Source organism: Leptodactylus fuscus, chromosome 7 (assembly GCF_031893055.1).
Source record: "Leptodactylus fuscus isolate aLepFus1 chromosome 7, aLepFus1.hap2, whole genome shotgun sequence".
NCBI lineage: Eukaryota > Metazoa > Chordata > Amphibia > Anura > Leptodactylidae > Leptodactylus > Leptodactylus fuscus.
Genome location: NC_134271.1, coordinates 11,695,187 through 11,715,852, shown reverse-complemented (window position 1 = coordinate 11,715,852; position 20,666 = coordinate 11,695,187). Strand labels below are relative to the sequence as shown.

At 48.0% G+C, this 20,666-nt stretch overlaps 1 protein-coding gene across 10 annotated transcripts in view; it reads right to left on the bottom strand.

The window, feature by feature from the left end:
• The window catches only part of PPFIA1 (PPFI scaffold protein A1), a 53,082-nt gene that overhangs the window by 18,814 nt on the left and 13,602 nt on the right, over positions 1 to 20,666 (bottom strand). For 9 of the 10 annotated variants that reach the window (XM_075281007.1, XM_075281008.1, XM_075281009.1 and 6 more), the window contains exons 3-15: positions 15,454 to 15,555; positions 15,168 to 15,332; positions 14,479 to 14,553; positions 14,296 to 14,391; positions 10,641 to 10,862; positions 9,953 to 10,099; positions 9,656 to 9,790; positions 5,089 to 5,172; positions 4,397 to 4,528; positions 3,201 to 3,263; positions 1,753 to 1,832; positions 1,096 to 1,246; positions 35 to 258 (exon numbers count right to left, since the gene is read on the bottom strand). In XM_075281007.1, the coding sequence (XP_075137108.1) occupies positions 35 to 258; positions 1,096 to 1,246; positions 1,753 to 1,832; positions 3,201 to 3,263; positions 4,397 to 4,528; positions 5,089 to 5,172; positions 9,656 to 9,790; positions 9,953 to 10,099; positions 10,641 to 10,862; positions 14,296 to 14,391; positions 14,479 to 14,553; positions 15,168 to 15,332; positions 15,454 to 15,555 (1,676 nt within the window). Of the gene's footprint in view, positions 1 to 34; positions 259 to 1,095; positions 1,247 to 1,752; positions 1,833 to 3,200; positions 3,264 to 4,396; positions 4,529 to 5,088; positions 5,173 to 7,921; positions 7,997 to 9,655; positions 9,791 to 9,952; positions 10,100 to 10,640; positions 10,863 to 14,295; positions 14,392 to 14,478; positions 14,554 to 15,167; positions 15,333 to 15,453; positions 15,556 to 20,666 lie in introns of all 10 variants that reach the window. The other variant, XM_075281013.1, reaches the window with a different exon arrangement.

The following is a 20,666-nucleotide window of genomic DNA, read 5'->3' as shown; positions in this document are numbered from 1 at the left end:
CGATATTCCGCAGGCGGTATTATTCCTTATATACCTGATTTCCTTATTGATAGCGTCCAACTGTTCCTGCAACATAACTGCCAGGGTCTGAGCGTCCGCCTGGCCGCACGGGGAGAGAAGATCTACAGAGCTGAAAATGGTGTCTCTGTCATCCTCCATGTCGGAAATATCCACGTCGCTCTCAAAAGCTTGGGCCACGTTGGCCAGGACGCTCGCCTGCTGGGCTCGCTCCCAGTCCTGCTCATTGAGAGTCTGTACCTGCAAAAGGCAAAGAACAAGCCACTAAGTACAAGGCGTCGAGGCTTTCCTTTGGATCAAATCCGAGCAAAAAGAAAGAATGAAAACTGCAATACGCAAGTCACACTGCGGAGGGAGACACTTACGTGCTGAGAATGCAGATCCAGAGAGGGAAGGAGAGAAAGAGAAAACAAGGATTTTAGATACAGTCATGTGATGAGAACTGCAAGAAGCAAAGCTGCGAGAGTCATCGAGAGGCAGCAAATAGCCGGGCATACACACGAGAGACTAGAAAACTACCACACAGATGTATAGACAATGGCAATGCTCATGTCTAAGGATTTCCCAGTAGGGACACCGGCTTGCAAGAATGATATAGGATGGAGCTAGATCCTAGCCATCTATTTACAAGGATGAATGCTAGATGCAAGGAATTTGACTGCTGCAAAATGGTCCCATAGGACAACAGGCTTGTAGTAGCAGCAATGTCAATGTAACTTTGGGCACGATATTGCACATGATACAGGGAGTGCTTTGCAAACAAGCAACGGGCCTAGTGCTTAAGTGCACAGACCTTCCTGCACCCCCAGCATCCTCCTCCTATAAGGATGATCGGAGTAGTAACTAGCAGACCCTAGACAATGATATAGCCCAGCGTCCAGCTTCTGCCCTATTCCGTATACTGCCTCGTGCACCAGTGCTGCAGCCCTTCATTCTCAGGATGGGTGGTTGACTGCGAAGATCATAAAGTAATGGTATACAATAGCGATATACTATCACTTTATAAGATGGAATAAACTCAGAATAGCATCTCTACTGTACGGTTTATGTGGGATGCAAAAAAAAACCAATGCAAACCTTGGAGGGCTCATCACGCAAAGCAGCTAGTCGCCCTTTCTGCGGCCTGCGTAGGACCAGTGAAGAACTGTAAGAATCGGGATGTCCATCAGACAATGACGAAGGTGCGAGAGCGTATCGGAAGTCAGGAACGCTGCCCAGGTGTGGCCGGCTGAAAAAAAAAAAAAAAAAGGACACAGAGCATATTAGGGCTCGTTCACACTCGGCGCGTAATCCATGTCATAATCCACCGCCTCAAAATGGCGGTCTAAGTCACAGGCTGCCCTTTCTTCAGGCGGCTTCTGTGGCTCGTTGAGCCGCAGTGTCCGCCTGGTGGCAGCAACCAATGGTGTCGGCCCATTCATTTGAGCCTATTCCGGAGAGAGAAGCCGCGACAGTCATGGCAGGCGGGTTTTGACCCAAGAGTGACGCGGTTCTCCGCGTCACTCTCGGTGCTAAAATCCACCCTACCGCCCCCTCGTGTGAACTAAGCCTTTGAATAATTCACAAGCACCATGCAATACTTCAATCCTCCTGTGGAGGCACTGCAGAGAAATGGGACACTTACTACCACACGCTTCACAGCTGATCGCTCGGGGTCTTTACATCTTAGCAGTTGGACGTCCACTGAACACGACGTGGATTATGTATTATGAAGCAAAAGGGAAGTGTTCGTACCTGTGGTGAAGGGAAGCCGCCCGTATCCTGACCTGCTCATTTTCGGATCTGAGGGTTTCTATTTCAATCATTAGCTGCTCCTGATAAAGCAGAAGAAGATAAAAGTTACCGACAAGAGGACTTTACTGCACATATGCTAATACATAGCTATACCTATATAATCTATTTGGATAGATCGGTGAGGGTCTGACAACTGGACCCACACCGATCAGCTGATCCTGCAGCCATAGAGATGGATGACGCTGGAAGCAACTCTCCTCCTGTTCAGGTGATAGGATCAGAGCTGAAGTACCCCGATGCCTTCTGTCCAGCAGTGGTAGAGTTTGCAGCTCTGGTCCTACTATTTGAAAATCACTAAATCGGAGGCTGAACCCCACTGATCTCAAGACGCTGGCATATGCTAAAGCGCTACCATCACTCCACAATATAAGAATACCCCGTTCAGATATATTATTGTCCATTGTAGCCACCAAAACCCAGATAGAGCAAGGGTTAATCTGGGTGTGTACATTTGGACCCTTTCCCATAAGTGCATAACTAATAAAAAAGCGATAAGAAAGTGATAATCGGCCACTACCCACAAAACCTTCAAAACCTTCATACATAAGGCCAGGAAATAAAAGTTTAATCATTGCCCAAGTTCTGCAGAATTCTACAATTACATCTGCAAGACGGCAGTAAATAGAAAATCTGCTTTACAGGCTGAAAACTGGTCCAGATCACTTCCAGCACATGAGTGTAGGGTTATGGTGAAGGATTTTCAGTCCTTGGTATGTTCCTATTCATTGACAGCAATCAGAGATTCTGAGACTAGTGGGAGACCGGACACGTGGTACAGTATATATTGATATAATTTCAGGCATCACAGTGATCTCGCTATCATCAAGCGGCTGATTTCCCTGGAGAAAGCCATAGATGTTCAGGAGTTTCTCCCGCAGAGGGAATATGTAGCCGCCTTACTAGGCGACCCTTCCAATGAATACCGCGCCATGTGATATGAACGGCCAGATACCTTCAGACCTGGATCCGGTCTTACATGGCCACCAAATGTACATGGGCATAGGGCATTTGGTCAGGGAATGTCTTCATGATACAATTCCTTTAACTTGCATTGCATTCCTTAAAGGAGCATTCTCATCTTAAACGCAAGAAATTGCAGATTGGGGGGGGGGGGGGACCGACTGCACAGACCCGCACCAATAAGGAGAACAGGAGAGTTTTGTTCTTGTGGTTGGGCTGGTGTTGGTGCTCTGTTTCACTGGGAGTGCGGGAGACAGCAATGGCAATCTCTGACACTCCTATTGAAACGTATGGAGCAGTGAGAGCCTGCCGACACCTCCTGCCTCCTCCATTTCCCCATTCTCCTGATCAGTAGGGATCTGAGTGGTATAGGCAATAATTTAAGACGGAAACAACCCTTTAAAAACAGTCATGGCCCCAAAACCAACCTTCTCGTGCTGAATTTCCTCAATGAGCTTCTTGGCAGATTCTACGTCTCTGATGAGGGCATTCTGGAACGGAGGAAACGTTTTGGATTAATACAGTGTTTTGTTAATTTTTGCACACAAAAGGAGCCTATTAACTCATCATGTGCTGCACTTCAGCCCCCTGTAAGGCCCTGTTTACACAGCTGCAGTGGTGACGTGTCCATATATATCAATGTCAGTGCGGCAGCCATTCGCTGGTCTTGGTGGTATATAGGACATAACTGCTGAGGTGATTGGCTGCGGTGATCACATGGGTATACGAACACTTCACCGTCATGTAAACAAAGGCTGATGGGAAGGACCACATGGTGACCCTGGAAGCACCTGGGGGGGTGGGGGCATATTAGTTTTAGTGTTATTTTAATCACAGCTGACAATTTACAGGCGCATTCACATTGCCGCAGCTTGATCCATCTTTTGTTCTGTCTTAGGGTTAAACAGTAAAGCTGGTTTGTCTAATGGCGAACAGCAACCGACCCCGAGGGACCCCATGGACTACTGGGGTCATTTGGGTATCCCGTACCTGCGTAAATCTGTCCACGATATAAGACGGACTCTGCGCCGGTGTCCATGTGGACGTAGCCTTATGTGTATGGGGGCCTCACACCCCTTCATGTCAGGAGAGGTAAACATTAGGCATCTGGATTTCAACATACCAAAACAATGATAGCCAAACATAGCGCCCCCAGTGACCCCTCACAGCTGCCCGTACACGGTGATTTTTGTGATCTTCTCCAGATCAGTCCGAGCTCCACTAGCAGATCCCAATGTACTTGAGTGTTAGAGGACAAACCTCACACACATGTTCCCCCTGCAGGGGTCCTATGGAGGGGTTTGTGCCTTACACTACGGGGCGGTTTTCTGACAGGAGCAGGGGGGGCCACACACACTTACATGTCTAACAAAATAGCGCCCCCGCAGGGTCACAGATATTGTTGACTATTGCATCCTGCCAGTATCTACTATAACCCCATGTCAGAGACTGGGACAGCTCGGAGGACCCCCCAACTAACATCTTGTAGTAATGTACAGTAAGAGTAGTGAGATTTTAAGACATTAGATCAAACCCCCAATACTCCATTGACCCCTAGCACGCCGCTGCCCGTCACATATACCCCTCCCCCATGTATAAGACTCCTTATATAAACCCTCCTTACCTTGTCCTCCAGGGACGCCATCCTCTCCTTCAGGTGCAGCTGTAACCGCTCATTGGACTCGGATAGAAGTTTGTCCACGGTCTCGGACAGGCGCTTATTATGCTCCTCGTTCATCTTCTCTCTCTGCCGGGCCTAAGATTTGGGGAGATTAAGGAGCGAGTCTAAAACATTGCACATCGACTGGTTACGCAAGACTGTTGTGCGCAGGAGACTGTCCTCTTTACAGGCTGCTTAAATTAGGCACAGACATACTTAGAGCGCTAATCTTAGCAGTGGTGCTAATGGGTGTCAGCAGTGTCGGATTTGTGACCTTTAAGGCCACCATATGTTAAAAGCCACGTCATGAGGTAGACAAGTCACACTAAAAACTACTAAAGAAACAAACAGGACTCTATAGCAAAACATAAGACCTATCTGGTCACCCAGCTTTCCACAGACCCTGAACAGCAGATAGATCTGAAATGTTATGCGTAATATAAAATACAGAAGAATTTATAGGATAGCCAGGGTGTGTAAAAACCCTATGACAAGGGCGTTATGGAGCTATATGTCAGGAGACTTGCACGCTTTAATAGGGGCCCCTGGATATACCCAATGTATGAAATAGGAGCATTCCCATACACCAAACAGACGAAGCAAACACTGTGCGAATCCGTCTCCAGGAATACAATCTGATGTCAGCCGTGTCTCACCCGCTGCAGCTCCTGGTTCTTCTCTTCCAGCTGAGATTCCATCTGACGCAGCCGCTCTTCAATATTGCCATGTCTCTCCTCGGCCTATAGTGACAAAGACAGGAAGGTACAGAATTGTCATGTCCGCTTCTCATCAAACCCCCGCAATCTCCTTCAGAGTCACACAGAAGAAAAGAGCGACATAAAGGCGCAGATATCGGTGAGATATTGCAATGTGAATATAAGCAAACAGCAACTGTGCGCCGTAGCGGTGACCGCCCATTCCAATCCTGGCTGTGCAGCGGGTGCAGATGACACAACGCACAATATACGGCCCCTCGGGGATGACATGAGTAAGCGCAGGCTTTTATAGGTCCCACAGAAAGGGTTAATGCTATCTTATGTGGCTAGGATAATAGGTGGGGGGTGACCTCTGAAGATGCCGATTTAGCTCTGAACCCTCTTCCAAATTTTCCTATACAGCAGCGCCCCTATCCCTTACCAATGCAGGGAACTGCAGCACAACCCCTTACACTTGCATGGTGCCGGAAGCAGTTCCAAAAAAGGACCATGCACATGCGGCAATCCAGACATTGTCCACATGTCCTGGCCCAAACCTAGTCAGGAGTGCCTGCAGCCTCATAATCTAAGATACTGGGAGTCCCTGCATGCCCTATATACAGTCACGAGCCGCGGACTCCTATCATAGATCATTATGATGCAGAGACCCATCTCATGGCTTGGTCAAAACTTGGAAATCCGGTTGACAGATTTTCTGGTCTGGATTGCCCCGTGTGCTTGGGGCCTAAAAGGATGCACCCCTTCATTCTCTGACTTGTTCGGGGCCCAGAGACCAAATCATACAGAGCATAAAGTGATGGCCTATGTGACTGTAAGAGCCGCAGGTGAATTCAGTCTTCCCTTCCGAAACTGCAGCCATCATAAGTGTTTGTGAACATACTCTTAGTGTATACTAAACTAAACTCCTGTGCAGATCATCTGAATTATCTCCACATTTGTTTTTACTCCAGTGCATCTAAAAAGAAAAACGAAGCAACATAAAAGCTGTCAACATGGGCACCCCCCCCTCCAAACGGAATACCAAATGCAAGTGTTGGTAAAAGCACACTGACACCATAGACTATAATGGGGTCCAGATCTCCACAGAGATCATGCAGGCAGGAAAGCAGTTCACCATCTAGTTTCCTGTCCACATGATTCGTGCGGGTAGAGCGTGGCAAGGACACGAACCCCATTATAGTCTATGGGGTCCCTGTGCTTTTACAGCCCAGCGCTTGCAATTTGCGTTTGTATGCCATTCCCATGCGGACTCCCCCGGATGGAATCCAAACACCGACGTGAATGAGGACTAAGACAGTAAAATCTTGGCCGAGATGGTGGATCCTGTGGAAAGGGGCTTCACCAAAATAACCTAAATGACACTGGTCATGACTAGTAAGTGTAAATCTGTTTGGCTTGCAATGGAAAAGAATTTGTGCACCGATCGGTCATGTCAATGGTGGTGGTCTAGATACTGGGATCCCAACAATGACTAGAATAAAGGGGCTGTGCAATGACTTCTCCAGCATTGGCCCAAAGGCCGACATGCCTGGCTGCCATTCAGGGACTGGGATGTGATTTCCACTATTCGGAGTCTATAATAAATTTCGGGCATTTCCGGACATTAGGGGGGTTGGTTAGGTTTGACGTCTACAGTATTTCATCCCCCCTCTGGTCACGTGAAAGTGAAGCCACGCTAAGTGTTATCCGTATCAATATTGATAGGAATGAAGAGTATCAGTTCACAGGAACTCTACGCATCAGTGGGCATCTAGGTGCCCTGGTGATGCCAACCTACAGAACATCTAATATTGTCATTTAGGTGCAGAGTGTTCCATGATGCAAAGTTAAACGGGCCAGGGTGGTGTAGGAAACGTCACCCGTGAGCTTAATGAGGTCACTTGGACTTGGCAAAGAGATAAGGGGCATTTACCAAAATGCAAAGCCTGGCATTATCTAGAACTGGCACCTGCTGGATTATCAAATATTCCAGATAACCAAAGGGTAGGCACAGAAAAGTATCTCAATTTAAAGGGGATGTCTGGGATTATGACACGGATTGCTGTGGCCTCTTCAATACTTACCAAGCACAGTGCCGTACATTGTATAGTGGCTGTGCTTGGTATTGCAACTCTGCTCTATTCGTTTGAATGGGACTGAGCAATTGCATGGCCATGTGACCCAACGGACGTGATGAAGAGGAAGTGAAACGCAGTACCATAGTCCCCCATACCCCAATCATGTAAAATTGTGGTAGAACCCCTTTAAGGTTTGAGAATGTCCAAGTAGATGAATCTCCTCTTGGTCATTATAAAGCTGCCTGTATTGATAATATGATACGAAGTGATCTCTACAGAACAGGAAGAGCAGACTATTGTGGCTTAGTGGCCGTAGAGAAAATGGGAGATTTCAGAATTACTTGACTTAGAAAATGGCACAGAAAATAAACAAAAATAGTCCAATATAAAACAAAGACACCAAAAGCTTTTAGAAAGACATTGAACACAAAGACTTGGTTTCCGCAATAGGCCATGTCCCCTTTAGGAGTGGCACCAGTGCACAGCTGGTACATTGGAGGTCTAGTTTAGTCGTGTTAGCGGAAGCGAGACATGCAGAGTGTTTAGCAAGTGCTCAATGAATGCAGTGCAGAGGCTCACTCGGTATGGCGGACACATCCCAGCCATGGAATGGGTTGTTAGGTATGGCCGCTGATGGGTGCATGGGATCCGTTCACTGCCCTTCATCAGAGAAAGCAATGGAGCAAGCATGGCAGAAAACAGTGAGCGAAGTCTACCTTCCTAGGTACAGGCGCAAGTCCAAACACCTTAGCTTCCTTAGCGGCAGGCTTTCCCGGAGGCAAAAGCTCAGACTACAGAGTCAGAGGACAAGAAAAGTGACAAACACACGCGCACATACTAGAAGGAAGAGGTTAGCACACTAGAGGCGAGGACGACAGTTTAGCGGATATTATTCTGGATGCAGCAGATACAATAGGACTGACAATGGGAAGAGTCATTACAACACAGAACTGGACAACACAGTCCTAATATCCGGACATTGGCCATTCTTCTGCAACTCCTCCTGGATCTTCTAGGCCTGGGCCGAGCAGACTGAGTATGCACGGGCCACAAGAAAATGGCCGCTTACACATTAAGCTGCCATTTTCTTGTGGCCACTTACACAGTAAACTGGTGTGACATTTTCTTGTGGCCCGGGCATGCACAGTTGGCTCTTCCAGAGGCCTAGAAGATTGAAACACAGGACGGAAGACGACACAGGGAGAGGCCGTTCCTGAAGAAGATGGAGTCGGCGCTGGAGATTTCTCTCGCAGCATTGGGGACGCCCCCAGTGCTGCGAGAGAACTCATTTGCATTCCGAAGAAAACACGGATTTCTACCGAACGGTGGCGCAGAGAAGACATCTAAAGGTAGGAGAAGAATAGACTTTATTAAGGGTTTCCAAAAAAGGGTATCCAATGATAGGATCTCTTTAAAAGAGGTATTCCCATTTTAAAAGGCCACAGATAATTTGCAGGAGAAGGGGCAGTCTGTATTTGGGCCGTAGGATATATGCTCTATTCATTTCAATGGGAGTTCTGGCAATAGCTAAAAAACAGAACTTGGCCAAATCTGGTGCTCCCATTGAAATGAATGGAGCGGTGCACACACCCTGACCTGACCACCCATGCACCCAAAACTCACCTGTACTTCCGATCAGTGGGGGTTTGAGTGGTCAGTCTGCAAGTTATACATTATCCCATGGATACGGAATCACTTTTTAATATGGGAATACCCCTTGCTGGGAAGAAGGCATAGATAGAGGCTGTAGCTCCTTGCACAATCTAAGGGTAACGTCACATCGCCCAACTGTAACAAGGGATTTAATACGGACAGTCGGGTAATTCTGTAGGACCAGAAACACACAACAGTCCTAATATAAAGGCAGACACTTGAAGCAGGAGTCTGTGCGGTGAGGGCATTGCCTTGGAGCCATTTGTATAAATATGGAAGGCAACAACATCAATAGCAATCTCCTGCACTTTAGCAAAAGGGGAAGTTCCCATAAAGTGCATGGCTGAAATTCCCTGTATTCTCCCCGCAGACCCAGGCTATATTACACGAGTCAGCTGTAAGGATTGGAGGTCATAAAACAGTCAGATCTGGATAGTACAGGCAGCTCTCGTACTACAGGCTATTTTACGAGGTGCCGCCTACCAATAAAGGACACCTGAGCTGCACATCCTCCTCTACTATCCATAGGAACCCTGTCACATATTATGGGAACCCTCCTGTGCTGTAAAAGTAATCCTCGTTATACTACATTAGGGTATTGCTTTTTGTAAAGGGCCAGTTCAATTTCTTATAGGCAGCGGCCCCGGTCAGATTTCTGCAAAATACATGAGACAAGTCTCCTATGATAATCTGCAGAAAGGAAACGGCTATAGACCCAAAATATCTTAGAAGACAGTAAAACTGACTGTAAGAAGCATGAGGCAAAAACAAATCGGTATCATAGTGGTCTCATTCACCTTTGAAAGGGCAGCGACTCTCTGTGCCAACTCCGCCTCCACCTCGGGCAGGGTTTCCGCTTTCCGTATCGTCTGCTGAAGCTTCTGCTCTGCCAACTCGAGACGTTCCTGAAGCTGCCGATTCTTTTCTTCACTCTGACCACAAATCAATAGTATAGAGGAATAGTGAGACGTCCACAGTCACTGCAGGTTGTGGTTAGCGACATGACATGTCCACATAGTCTGGGTACTTACAGTGAAGACCCATCTACCCGAGCCGCCCCACCTACCCGAGCCGGCCCCATCTTCCCATCTTACCTGGCGGAGTACCGATTCCTTATTAGCAATTTCATTTTCAAGTTTATCATTGAGGTCGTGCACGGAGGTGGCTTCGCGCTGGGCAGCGAGGTAGCGTTTTTCGAGAGTTGTAATCCTCTCTTCCATATCTTCCTTCTGGGCCATGGCCTGTGCAGGAAGAAGCAGAGAGATAAAGGTCACCAAAAACATCAGCTCTGCTCCATCTAATAGACCGATGTTCTTTAATGTTGTAGAATCCTCTTCTATTCCGATACCTCTTGTCCAGATTTTACATACCTTGTCATGTTTCAACAGATCTCCTCCTCCATTAGCGGGGTAATCTGTCCTACATATGATGCCCCTCCCATACAAACCCCTGCATCTTGATGCTCTTCCCTGACCTTCCCCTAAACCTAGTGCTCCTCCCAAACATTCCCCTGCATCCAATGCTCCGCCCATAGGTCCCTCTGCACCCAATGCTCCACCCACGCGTCCCTCTGCACCCAATGCTCCACCCACGCGTCCCTCTGCACCCAATGCTCCACCCACGCGTCCCTCTGCACCCAATGCTCCACCCACGCGTCCCTCTGCACACAACGCTTCTCCCACATGTTCTTTCATTTGCATCAGCTTTAATAAATCCCCCCCCCCCCCCTCCCTATAACATTGCTCTACCCGGTTCCCTCCAGACTGCGTCATCTCTCCTCACCTCTCGTACGTCACGTTGCAGCTTTGTGTTCATCTCCTCAGATTTAATGAGATCTTTCCTGGCCGTGTCCAAATCTTCCTCCAGCTCAGTAACCCGGTTAGACAGGATGGCTAGGCGCTCCTTCATCTGACCCTGCTCCTTGCTCTGTTTCTCAATGACATCCTGAAGCTCCATCACTTTGGACAGGTCTTCGTCGTGATTTATAGAGCCGTCGGATGATCTCTGTCAAAAATATATTAAAAAAAAAGAAAAAAAATTAAAAAAAAAAAAAAAAGAAAATTAACACTCTGGAAAACTGACTGATCAGATTAGGGATATGTACGAACATTATATTAAATCATCACATCAGAGGGCGGCCTGTTGTGTTATAGGGATAGTCGGCACATGTGACAACTTCATGGTTTATCTCAGGAACAGTAATGAAGAGGAAAGTACGTCCAGTGTTATATTATATATGCAAGTATGCAGCCAAAGGAGCGGAGAAATACATGAAGGAAAAAGAGGAACTGTATTTAAAGGAATTATTCATGGAGGGCAGACCTCCTGAAGCCACAAGACCGGTAGACCCAGAGCTCTCCATGTGACGGGAGTGATGGTGAACCACGTGAACTGGACGAGGCCGGCTATCGTCAGACATTGCTTATGAAACAACCCAATAAAGAATACACCGCACTCCACTCCTGCAGAAACCTCAGATCAATACCTGAGGACCAAAGTACATTATAGCACCTTCATATACAGCGTCGTTCTGATAGTTGCGAAGGGGTAAGACATTTTCATCCAGAAAACTACATAGCATCGGAAATCTCCGCTAACAGCTCTTTAAATGAGAAAGTGCCATAAAGTAGATCAGCTTTACTACATAACACTTTGTGATCGCTGTGCTGGTAAATTTAGGGCTAGTTCACACGGGGCAAAATGGTCAGGATTTTGACGCGGAAGCCGCGTCAAAATCCTGCCGGCTTCCATTGATATAAATGGGAGCCGGTCATTTCCTTGTTCTGTGAGCAGTTTGGTCCCGCTCACATAAAAAAAGAAGCGAGCTGCCCTTTCTTCAGGCGGATTCCGTCCGCCTCACGACACCACCCTCCGGACTAGACCCATTAATTTGGGCCTAATCCGGAGCGGAAAGCCGCGACACAATGTGTTCACGTGGAACCCTGTTTGAACTAGCCCTAAAAAAGAAAAAAAAAAAGCCTTCCCAGCTTTATGGAGTTGCTCAGTTTTGTAGAGAATCAAAGGAGGCAGAGGTGGATGAGCAGTCAGGAGAAGGAGGCAGAGGTGGATGAGCAGTCAGGAGAAGGAGGCAGAGGTGGATGAGCAGTAAGGAGAAGGAGGCAGAGGTGGATGAGCAGTCAGGAGAAGGAGGCAGAGGTGGATGAGCAGTCAGGAGAAGGAGGCAGAGGTGGATGAGCAGTCAGGAGAAGGAGGCAGAGGTGGATGAGCAGTAAGGAGAAGGAGGCAGAGGTGGATGAGCAGTAAGGAGAAGGAGGCAGAGGTGGATGAGCAGTAAGGAGAAGGAGGCAGAGGTGGATGAGCAGTAAGGAGAAGGCGGCAGGGAGGAAAAGTAGTAAGGAGAAGGAGGCAGAGGTGGATGAGCAGTCAGGAGAAGGAGGCAGAGGTGGATGAGCAGTCAGGAGAAGGAGGCAGAGGTGGATGAGCAGTCAGGAGAAGGAGGCAGAGGTGGATGAGCAGTCAGGAGAAGGAGGCAGAGGTGGATGAGCAGTAAGGAGAAGGCGGCAGGGAGGAAAAGTAGTAAGGAGAAGGAGGCAGAGGTGGATGAGCAGTCAGGAGAAGGAGGCAGAGGTGGATGAGCAGTCAGGAGAAGGAGGCAGAGGTGGATGAGCAGTCAGGAGAAGGAGGCAGAGGTGGATGAGCAGTAAGGAGAAGGCGGCAGGGAGGAAAAGTAGTAAGGAGAAGGAGGCAGAGGTGGATGAGCAGTCAGGAGAAGGAGGCAGAGGTGGATGAGCAGTCAGGAGAAGGAGGCAGAGGTGGATGAGCAGTCAGGAGAAGGAGGCAGAGGTGGATGAGCAGTCAGGAGAAGGAGGCAGAGGTGGATGAGCAGTCAGGAGAAGGAGGCAGAGGTGGATGAGCAGTAAGGAGAAGGATGCAGAGGTGGATGAGCAGTCAGGAGAAGGAGGCAGAGGTGGATGAGCAGTCAGGAGAAGGAGGCAGAGGTGGATGAGCAGTAAGGAGAAGGAGGCAGAGGTGGATGAGCAGTAAGGAGAAGGAGGCAGAGGTGGATGAGCAGTCAGGAGAAGGCGGCAGGGAGGAAAAGTAGTAAGGAGAAGGAGGCAGAGGTGGATAAGCAGTCAGGAGAAGGAGGCAGAGGTGGATGAGCAGTCAGGAGGTGGTGGCAGGGAGGAAAAGTAGTAAGGAGAAGGAGGCAGAGGAGGAAAAGCAGTAAGGAGAAGGAGGCAGAAGTGGATGAGCAGTAAGGAGAAGGAGGCAGAGGTGGATGAGCAGTCAGGAGAAGGAGGCAGAGGTGAATGAGCAGTCAGGAGGTGGTGGCAGAGGAGAAAAAGTAGTAAGGAGAAGGAGGCAGAGGTGGATGAGCAGTAAGGAGAAGGAGGCAGAGGTGGATGAGCAGTCAGGAGAAGGAGGCAGAGGTGGATGAGCAGTCAGGAGAAGGCGGCAGGGAGGAAAAGTAGTAAGGAGAAGGAGGCAGAGGAGGAAAAGCAGTAAGGAGAAGGAGGCAGAAGTGGATGAGCAGTAAGGAGAAGGAGGCAGAGGTGGATGAGCAGTCAGGAGAAGGAGGCAGAGGTGGATGAGCAGTCAGGAGAAGGAGGCAGAGGTGGATGAGCAGTCAGGAGGTGGTGGCAGAGGAGAAAAAGTAGTAAGGAAGAGGCGGCAGAGGAGAAAAAGCAGTGAGGTTGAGTTCACACAGAGATTTTTGGTCAGCCACAAAATCAGCCTCCGAAAAAAGTCTCCCAATAGAGTTGTATTGGGAGGCTTTTTTTGGAGGCTGATTTTGAGGCAGATTCCTGACCAAAAAACTCAGTGCAAACTCAGCTTAAAGATGTGGCAGCAGAGGAGGAAAAGCAGTAAGGAGGTGGGCCCCGTTCACACGGGGACCGGATTGGCAGATTTTGGTCCTGCATCACAATAGGGACAAAAAGCGCCTGCCACGACTGTCGCGGCTTCCGACAGTCGTGGATTCCCCCTCCGAAATAGGCTCAAATGAATGGGCCTAGTCCAGAGGGTGCTGCTGCGAGGCGGACGCCGGGGCTGAATCAGCCGCGGAGTCTGCCTGAAGAAAGGACATGCCACTCACGGAAAAAAGTAAGCTGGCGCTCTACATAGACCTCCATTGTGAGGAGGGAGATTATGACGTGGACTCAGCGCCATAATCCGCCCCATCCTGCCCTGTGTGAATGGGGCGTAAGAAGGAGGCAGCAGAAGAGGAAAAGCAGTGAGGAGGAAGAGCAGTAAGGAAGAGGTGGTAGAGGACGAAAAGCAGTAAAAAGAAAGTGGAAGAGGTGGAAAAGCAGTAAGGAGAAGGAGTTTGAAAAGGAGCATCAGTAAGGAGTGAAAAGTAGTAACTGCTAAAGAGAAGGAGGAATATGTATATAGAAGAATAGGTTTACGTTACTGTCACTTTTCCAGAATATTCTCCAGAGTGACACCGCCTCACTGTCATGAAATGAAGCCTCACCTTGCCATTAGTGTTGGGCGCATTGTCCTGCTCGTGATCTGCAGAGCTGTCATTGTAGTTCTTCTTCTGATTGTTCTGCTCTCGTGAGATCATCAGCTAGGGGGCGACAGTGAGGTATTATCATTAGCGTGATTAGATCATAAAATGGTCTATATGGTCTTCATGGTGTCCGGTCACACTCACCTCCTTGTGCGTTACTGCCAGCTCTTCTTCCAATAAGCTACATCTCTCCAGCGCCACTCGCAAACGCTCCCTCACCTGTAAAGGAGACAAAGGACTAAGACACAATTCATCTTACATGGAGAATACTCCTTAACATATCATTACATCTATACAAAACAGACTTAAGAGGACCCTTCCCCTCTTGACATGTTCCTTGTATTGTATAGGTTAAGTATTTGCTACAATTCTGGAGCATCTGTTTAGATCTCTACATTGTGCTGTTCCTCTGTTATGCCTCTTGGAAATTTAGGGAGTTTTAGCGCCCGGTTGCTAATTTATCACAGGGAGAAAAAACAGGGGAGCGTGCAGCACAGAAATATCACAAGATCAAATAGTCTGAAACCAAGGAGACGAATAGGCTTGCATAGGAACTGCAGACACAAAACAATAGGATATTCCTAATACAGCCCTATTGCTACATTGTATTTGTCACTTTAGAACAATGGGTTTGTTGCTAGTTTCTAGTGATAAGCAGAAGTTGCAATCCCATCACGTCTCAGAAAAAAAAAACCCTGCTCATGTAAACTAAGTCAAACAAGAAGGGAACTGAAACGTGCTGCGCTCAGAAACCGGTTTCAGCCCCATTAAAGTATTATCTGGCATCAGTCACACGCGAGCGGCTTGTCGGGATCGGTCACACACACATTTACCTTTTCATCTAGAGCTTTGTGATGTTCAAAAAGAGACTTCAGCGCTTTCAAAACTTCAACTTCACTGGAGACTCCGGCCGGGGACTGAGCCTGTCTCTTCACCACGGTCATCCTGAGAGAGCGCTCGTGCCGAGATACGAGACACTCCAAGTGTTCCAGGAGTAGCTGCGAGGATCCGAAGTAGGAAAGACGGGAGCAAAATGGACACAAGGGGAGATAAATTAGGTAAAATAGACCATGACTGTCTCCTGCACCCACGCTGCGCCATAGCAGGCGCAATTCTTACCCGGGTATTGTTCCTCTCGGCCTTTAACTCTGCAATCTCTTCCTCCCGCTCCAGCAGCTGCTCCCGGCAGATATTAAGCTCTTTAGTCAGCGCCGCAAACTCCTGGAAGACGAAAATAATTCACTTGTAAGTCTCAATGATAAGCGCAAAATCTACAGCAGGAATATTAGGGAACGTTCACACGTTCACAGGCAGGATTGGCGATGGATATCAGCGGAAAAATTTCCGTTCACTTCAATGGGAGAAAAAAAAAATGCACAGAAAACTGTTGAATGCAACATGTGAATACGTCCTAAGGGTCAGGCACAAGTGTTATACACAGATTTCACCCACATGTAGCAAACACTAATGCACGGGGCCCAATGCCCTATTCAGATGCAGACAGTAAAAAGGGTCACATGGCCAAGGAGTGATAAGTCAATTATTGCCACAGGAACTGGGATCCAACATGGAGATTAGTCCTATTAAATGGGAATGCAAACTGCAAATCAGCCCTAGCAAGAATTTTCATGCAAATTGTCTTTACCGCTGCAAGAGACTGGGTGCACCTCTTATATATAGTATATAGTGAATATAAATGGAAGAACCTGCCCCTCTACTGACCCCCTAAAGAGAGTATACAAGGTCAGCCAATAACAGTGTAATAAATGGAGGTGACAACATAAAGCTATGGAGAGGAGACGAGCTGGTATGTTCACCGTGACCAGGCACATGCTATACGTATGACCCAGGGGATGAGTCACGGACTTGTAGTCGGACGGTAGGACACGCAGTCACGCTGAAGGCCCCTCCACTACCAGAACTTGTGATAACCATCACAAGTTCATGACTGATCGGTCAGGGTCTAACATCTAGAACCCGCGCCGATCAGCTGTTTTGGATGCCAGGTATACGGCCAGAACCAGCTCTGCTCCTATTCAATAAGGTGGTGCCAGTTTTCGGCGCCATTACTACAGTTTACAGACAGGAGCTGTATACGGTGTAGCGTCGGCGCAAGGAACTTAAGTAGGAGCAGAGCTGGTCCTGGCCATGAACCCGGTAGATGCCATACAGCAGTCAGAACAGCTGATCGTTGCGGGGTCTTGGCGTTGACCCAGATCATCAGTATCCAGCTTTGCTGGGTCCTGGACATTCCCTTTGGAAACATTGAGGATAAGCGTCACAGGGGGCAATTGTCGACCACCTGTCCCAACTGTTCCCCCCTCCAACAATACAAACACCTGACTTTGGTCTGTGTGTGTACTAGATGGCGAGTGCTTTGGTGTACAGACTGGTGGAACGAAGAGACTGGCACTGTCTAGAAGGATATATTTATATTGTATGAATACAGCCCCAATAACAGGAGTGTGAACAAGCCTCTAATGAGGAGACCTGACGTTTGCCCGTTTCACCTTTCAGCCGGGCAGTAAATTCCTCGCCGTCTGAGTCGAGTTAATAATTACACAGACCAATATCCCTTCCTCGAACTGTCCCGCAGCAGATGTGTCTTCACTTCTTACACACTTGAGGATCGGCCTCTTATGGACACGGAGGGATACCGGGGTTATACAAACTGTAACCAGGGGGAAGGAATGAAGATTTGTCTCCAGCCCTGTCTTATTTCTATAGGATGAGACTGCAGAGTAATGAGGAGAGGAATTCCAGGAGAAAAGATGGGTCAGTGACCCTGCGGTCAGCGGGCCCTATGTACAGAGCCAGGGCCGCAGCTGACACCGGCAAACAACAAGTCTTGGTAATGGAGAGAATGAACTATCCGAGACCCCACAAATTACTAGGATCCTAATAGATCAGTATACAAGAGACTAAGGGGATCCAATGGGACCGGAACCAGGAAAGACAGCACTTCAAGGGGGCGTCCAGTCTACAAAACCCATCAGACCACCTATTAGGGAGATCAGAGCTAAAGTGGTTGCACCCTAATGCTCCAGTCACAGGATAGGTGTTAAGAAGCTGATCAGCGGCGGGGGCCCGACGGCCGCGACCCCACCAATGACGAGAACAGGGGTAGCTTGCAACCCATTCTGAATAGTGATCAAAGGACTATATTTCATCTTATACCGAAGAATGGCCCACAAGTGTATTTCGTCTGCCCACCACTCCATCTAAACTGAGGTACAAAGTACCCGTTCCACTAATTTTTTGTGGGTACAGTCTGCTACCCATCACCTATTCTATTACGATTGAGGGGGGTCCCATTCAATGTGCAATTCAGCCCCTATTCACAGTAACGGTTGCATTGGTGGGCAAACCCCTTTAATATGAATGAGCATCCATTCAACAGGTCACTGCCACGGGTCTCAGAAGGGGGTCGGCCTGTTCAGCTTTGTGTTTCGTATGGAATATCCAAAGAGGAGAGCGCCTTGAAGATAGGCAATTGCTATAAGTAATGGAGTAACGCTTCCCAAAATGACCAGGTGTTAACCCCTGGTGTCTAAGGGATCATTCACATCTGTGTAGGAGCCTCAGTAAGAGAGTGCAACAGATTGTGCCGAAAACAGTCATGGAGGACGTCCTTCTCTTCCAGTGGAAACCCACCAGACCCTATTATACTGTAAAGGTGTCCGCGGGTAACTTCTGGTTTAGCGGCCTAGAAAGGTAGATAAGAATGACAGAGAGCATGGCGCAAGCGTGAACCTAGCCTAAGACCCCCACTAAAAACAGGAGTCCTGTATCCGCCATCTGCACACCACTGCGGTAATATATATGTCCCCATCCTGACTACAAATGGGAGACACAGGACCCCCTTTCTTGTGATCTTGTACTTGGTGTGACAGCCTCCGGTGCACTGCATGACATTATAAACGAAAGCCAACCCCAAAAACGTAGATGCCAGAAGCAACACTGATCACGACTCCTGGAAGGCTCCACGACCATTAGAAAAATATGGCCGCCTTCTTTCAAAAACATTGTTATCTCTCACGGCCATGGTCGGACCTACGCCAACAGAACACACCCAAATGTACAAAGGAAAGGAAAAAAAAAAAAAAAAGTTTCTAGGAACTACAAAGGCTTCAGCCCAGGGGCAGAGCGGCCATGTTGTGTGTGATATTTTCTCGCTGATCGCCAGCATCACGGCCAAGTCCGAGCGGTCTCTAAATTTGGCAGAGAGGGAGATTGGTCTTCGTAGAGAAGCCGCGGAGTGCCAGAAAAAAAGCCCGGTTCTCTTCCAAGAGCCGACACCACGTGGAGATCTGTTCCTAATAAAGCCGAGGGATTAACGTCTTCCAGTTGTTCTGCATCCGGGCGACATGCATTAACATTTCCCATCCAGTTCTCGCGCACAGACAGGAAAGTGTTACTGCCGCTGACTGATGGGATCGGCCCGTATTGTCTGGGAGCGATGTGAACTGACAGCAGCGGGCCGCCCCACCATCATCTGGCCGAGGGTGGTCTTCTCCTCGTCTGACCCAGTGACTACTCCTGGTGGGTCACATGAGGTGATCCCTTCCGCAGGAGCCAGATGCCGTCTTGCAACAGATTTAATGGAATTTTGTTTTGGGGTTTGTTTGTTTTTTGTTTTGTTTTTTTACTGGAAAACAATGCCAGGAGAAAGAAAAAAAAATGACACAACAGATTGGATTACCGTCTGTTTACTACCATGGTTAGCGCTAAAACTGTGCGCTACTAGAGGTTCGGGGCTGATCCAGGAAGGCGTCTCTGCCAAAACAAGGCTCAAGAGCTGCCCTGGTCAGACGTACAACGTGTTCACCTGGCTCACCGGCCTCCTACTGTCGTAACACTATAACACCCAGCATGCCCAGACAGCCAGGAGCGTTGTAGACGCTGAGGTTATACAACAGCTGGCGACTCAATGTAACGCCATGTTCACATCTGCTTTGTAGTTTCTGTTTGGAGACTCCGTCGCGGCGAGCACATGTGATTTTTTTTCCACCCAGCGCTTTCAATTAAAAACCAATGGATACCCAACGGACCCCGTTACAGTCATTGTATGAGAAAAGCGCATTACTAACGCTGTCATGGTCATAGTCCTTGTGTCCGTTGTCCTGGTCCTTCGATCAAAACAACAGACACCGCAGCACAGACTTAAGGTGTATATCCATAGATGCACATTACATGTTACGAGTGCACCAGGCTTTGTATACAGTAACCCGGAACTACAATTCAGTGTATTCTGGCCCAAAATGCACCTGGTATAAGCATGAAGCCTAGACAAGGACTCCAGTGACTGACAGCCATTCAGTGCAGAGAGTGGTCGCAAAGTCTCCCGCTCTGGAGGATACAACATGTCTAAGAATTCATCTATTGTTCAGGACGGTGTAATTCCCAGTTTATGCCACGGGGGTGCTACAGGGAAATCTTACACATGCATGCTGGTTTACCCAGCACTCTATGATCAGTTTCTCTAGGGGCAAGATGTCTAGCAAAAAGACTGTCCAAAGTATACAAAATGAAAACGAATTTACTAAAAAATAATGTTTAGATTTGATAGGGGTAATTTTTTTGAGGGGCATTTACTTCTTCATATATGCGCCATGATAGTAGGTCTGGTATATTGGAGGACGACGGAGCAGCAGCAAATCCTGTATGTGCACTGAGAACCAGCAGGACACCCAAAAGGCTCGCTATATCCTCGGGGTATCCTGCATGCATTCTATAGCCTCACTACATCCTAGCTGCTTTTTCTTACTTGATCCTTGTTTTATACTAGCTGCTTTCTATAACCTCACTGCATCCTAGATGCTTGCTTGCTGTATCCTAGCTAGTAGTTTGTGGTATCCTCACCAAATTCTAGCTGGAAGCTTGCTGTATCCTCACTCTATCCTGGGCGCTTGCTTGAGGTATGCTCAACTATATCCTAGCTGCACACTTCAGGTACCCTCACTGTATCTTAGCTGTATGCATTCTATACCATCACTGTATCTTAGTTGCTTGCAATATAGTCACTGCACCCTAGTTGCTTGCTTGCTGTATCCTTGTCATATGTATCGTATATCCTCACTGTACTGTAGCTGTTTGCTGTATCCTCACTGTATCCTAGTCATATGCATTCTATATCCTCACTGTATTGTAGCTGTTTGCTGTATCCTTACTATATCCTAGTTGCTTGCTATATCCTCACTGTATCCTAGCCGCATGCATTCTATATCCTAGCTGCTTGCTTGTACCCTCACTGTATCCTGGCTGCTTGCTTGCTGCATCCTCATAGTAGCCATTGGCTGTAGACCAAACCTGTGACCATCTGTTCATCCTAA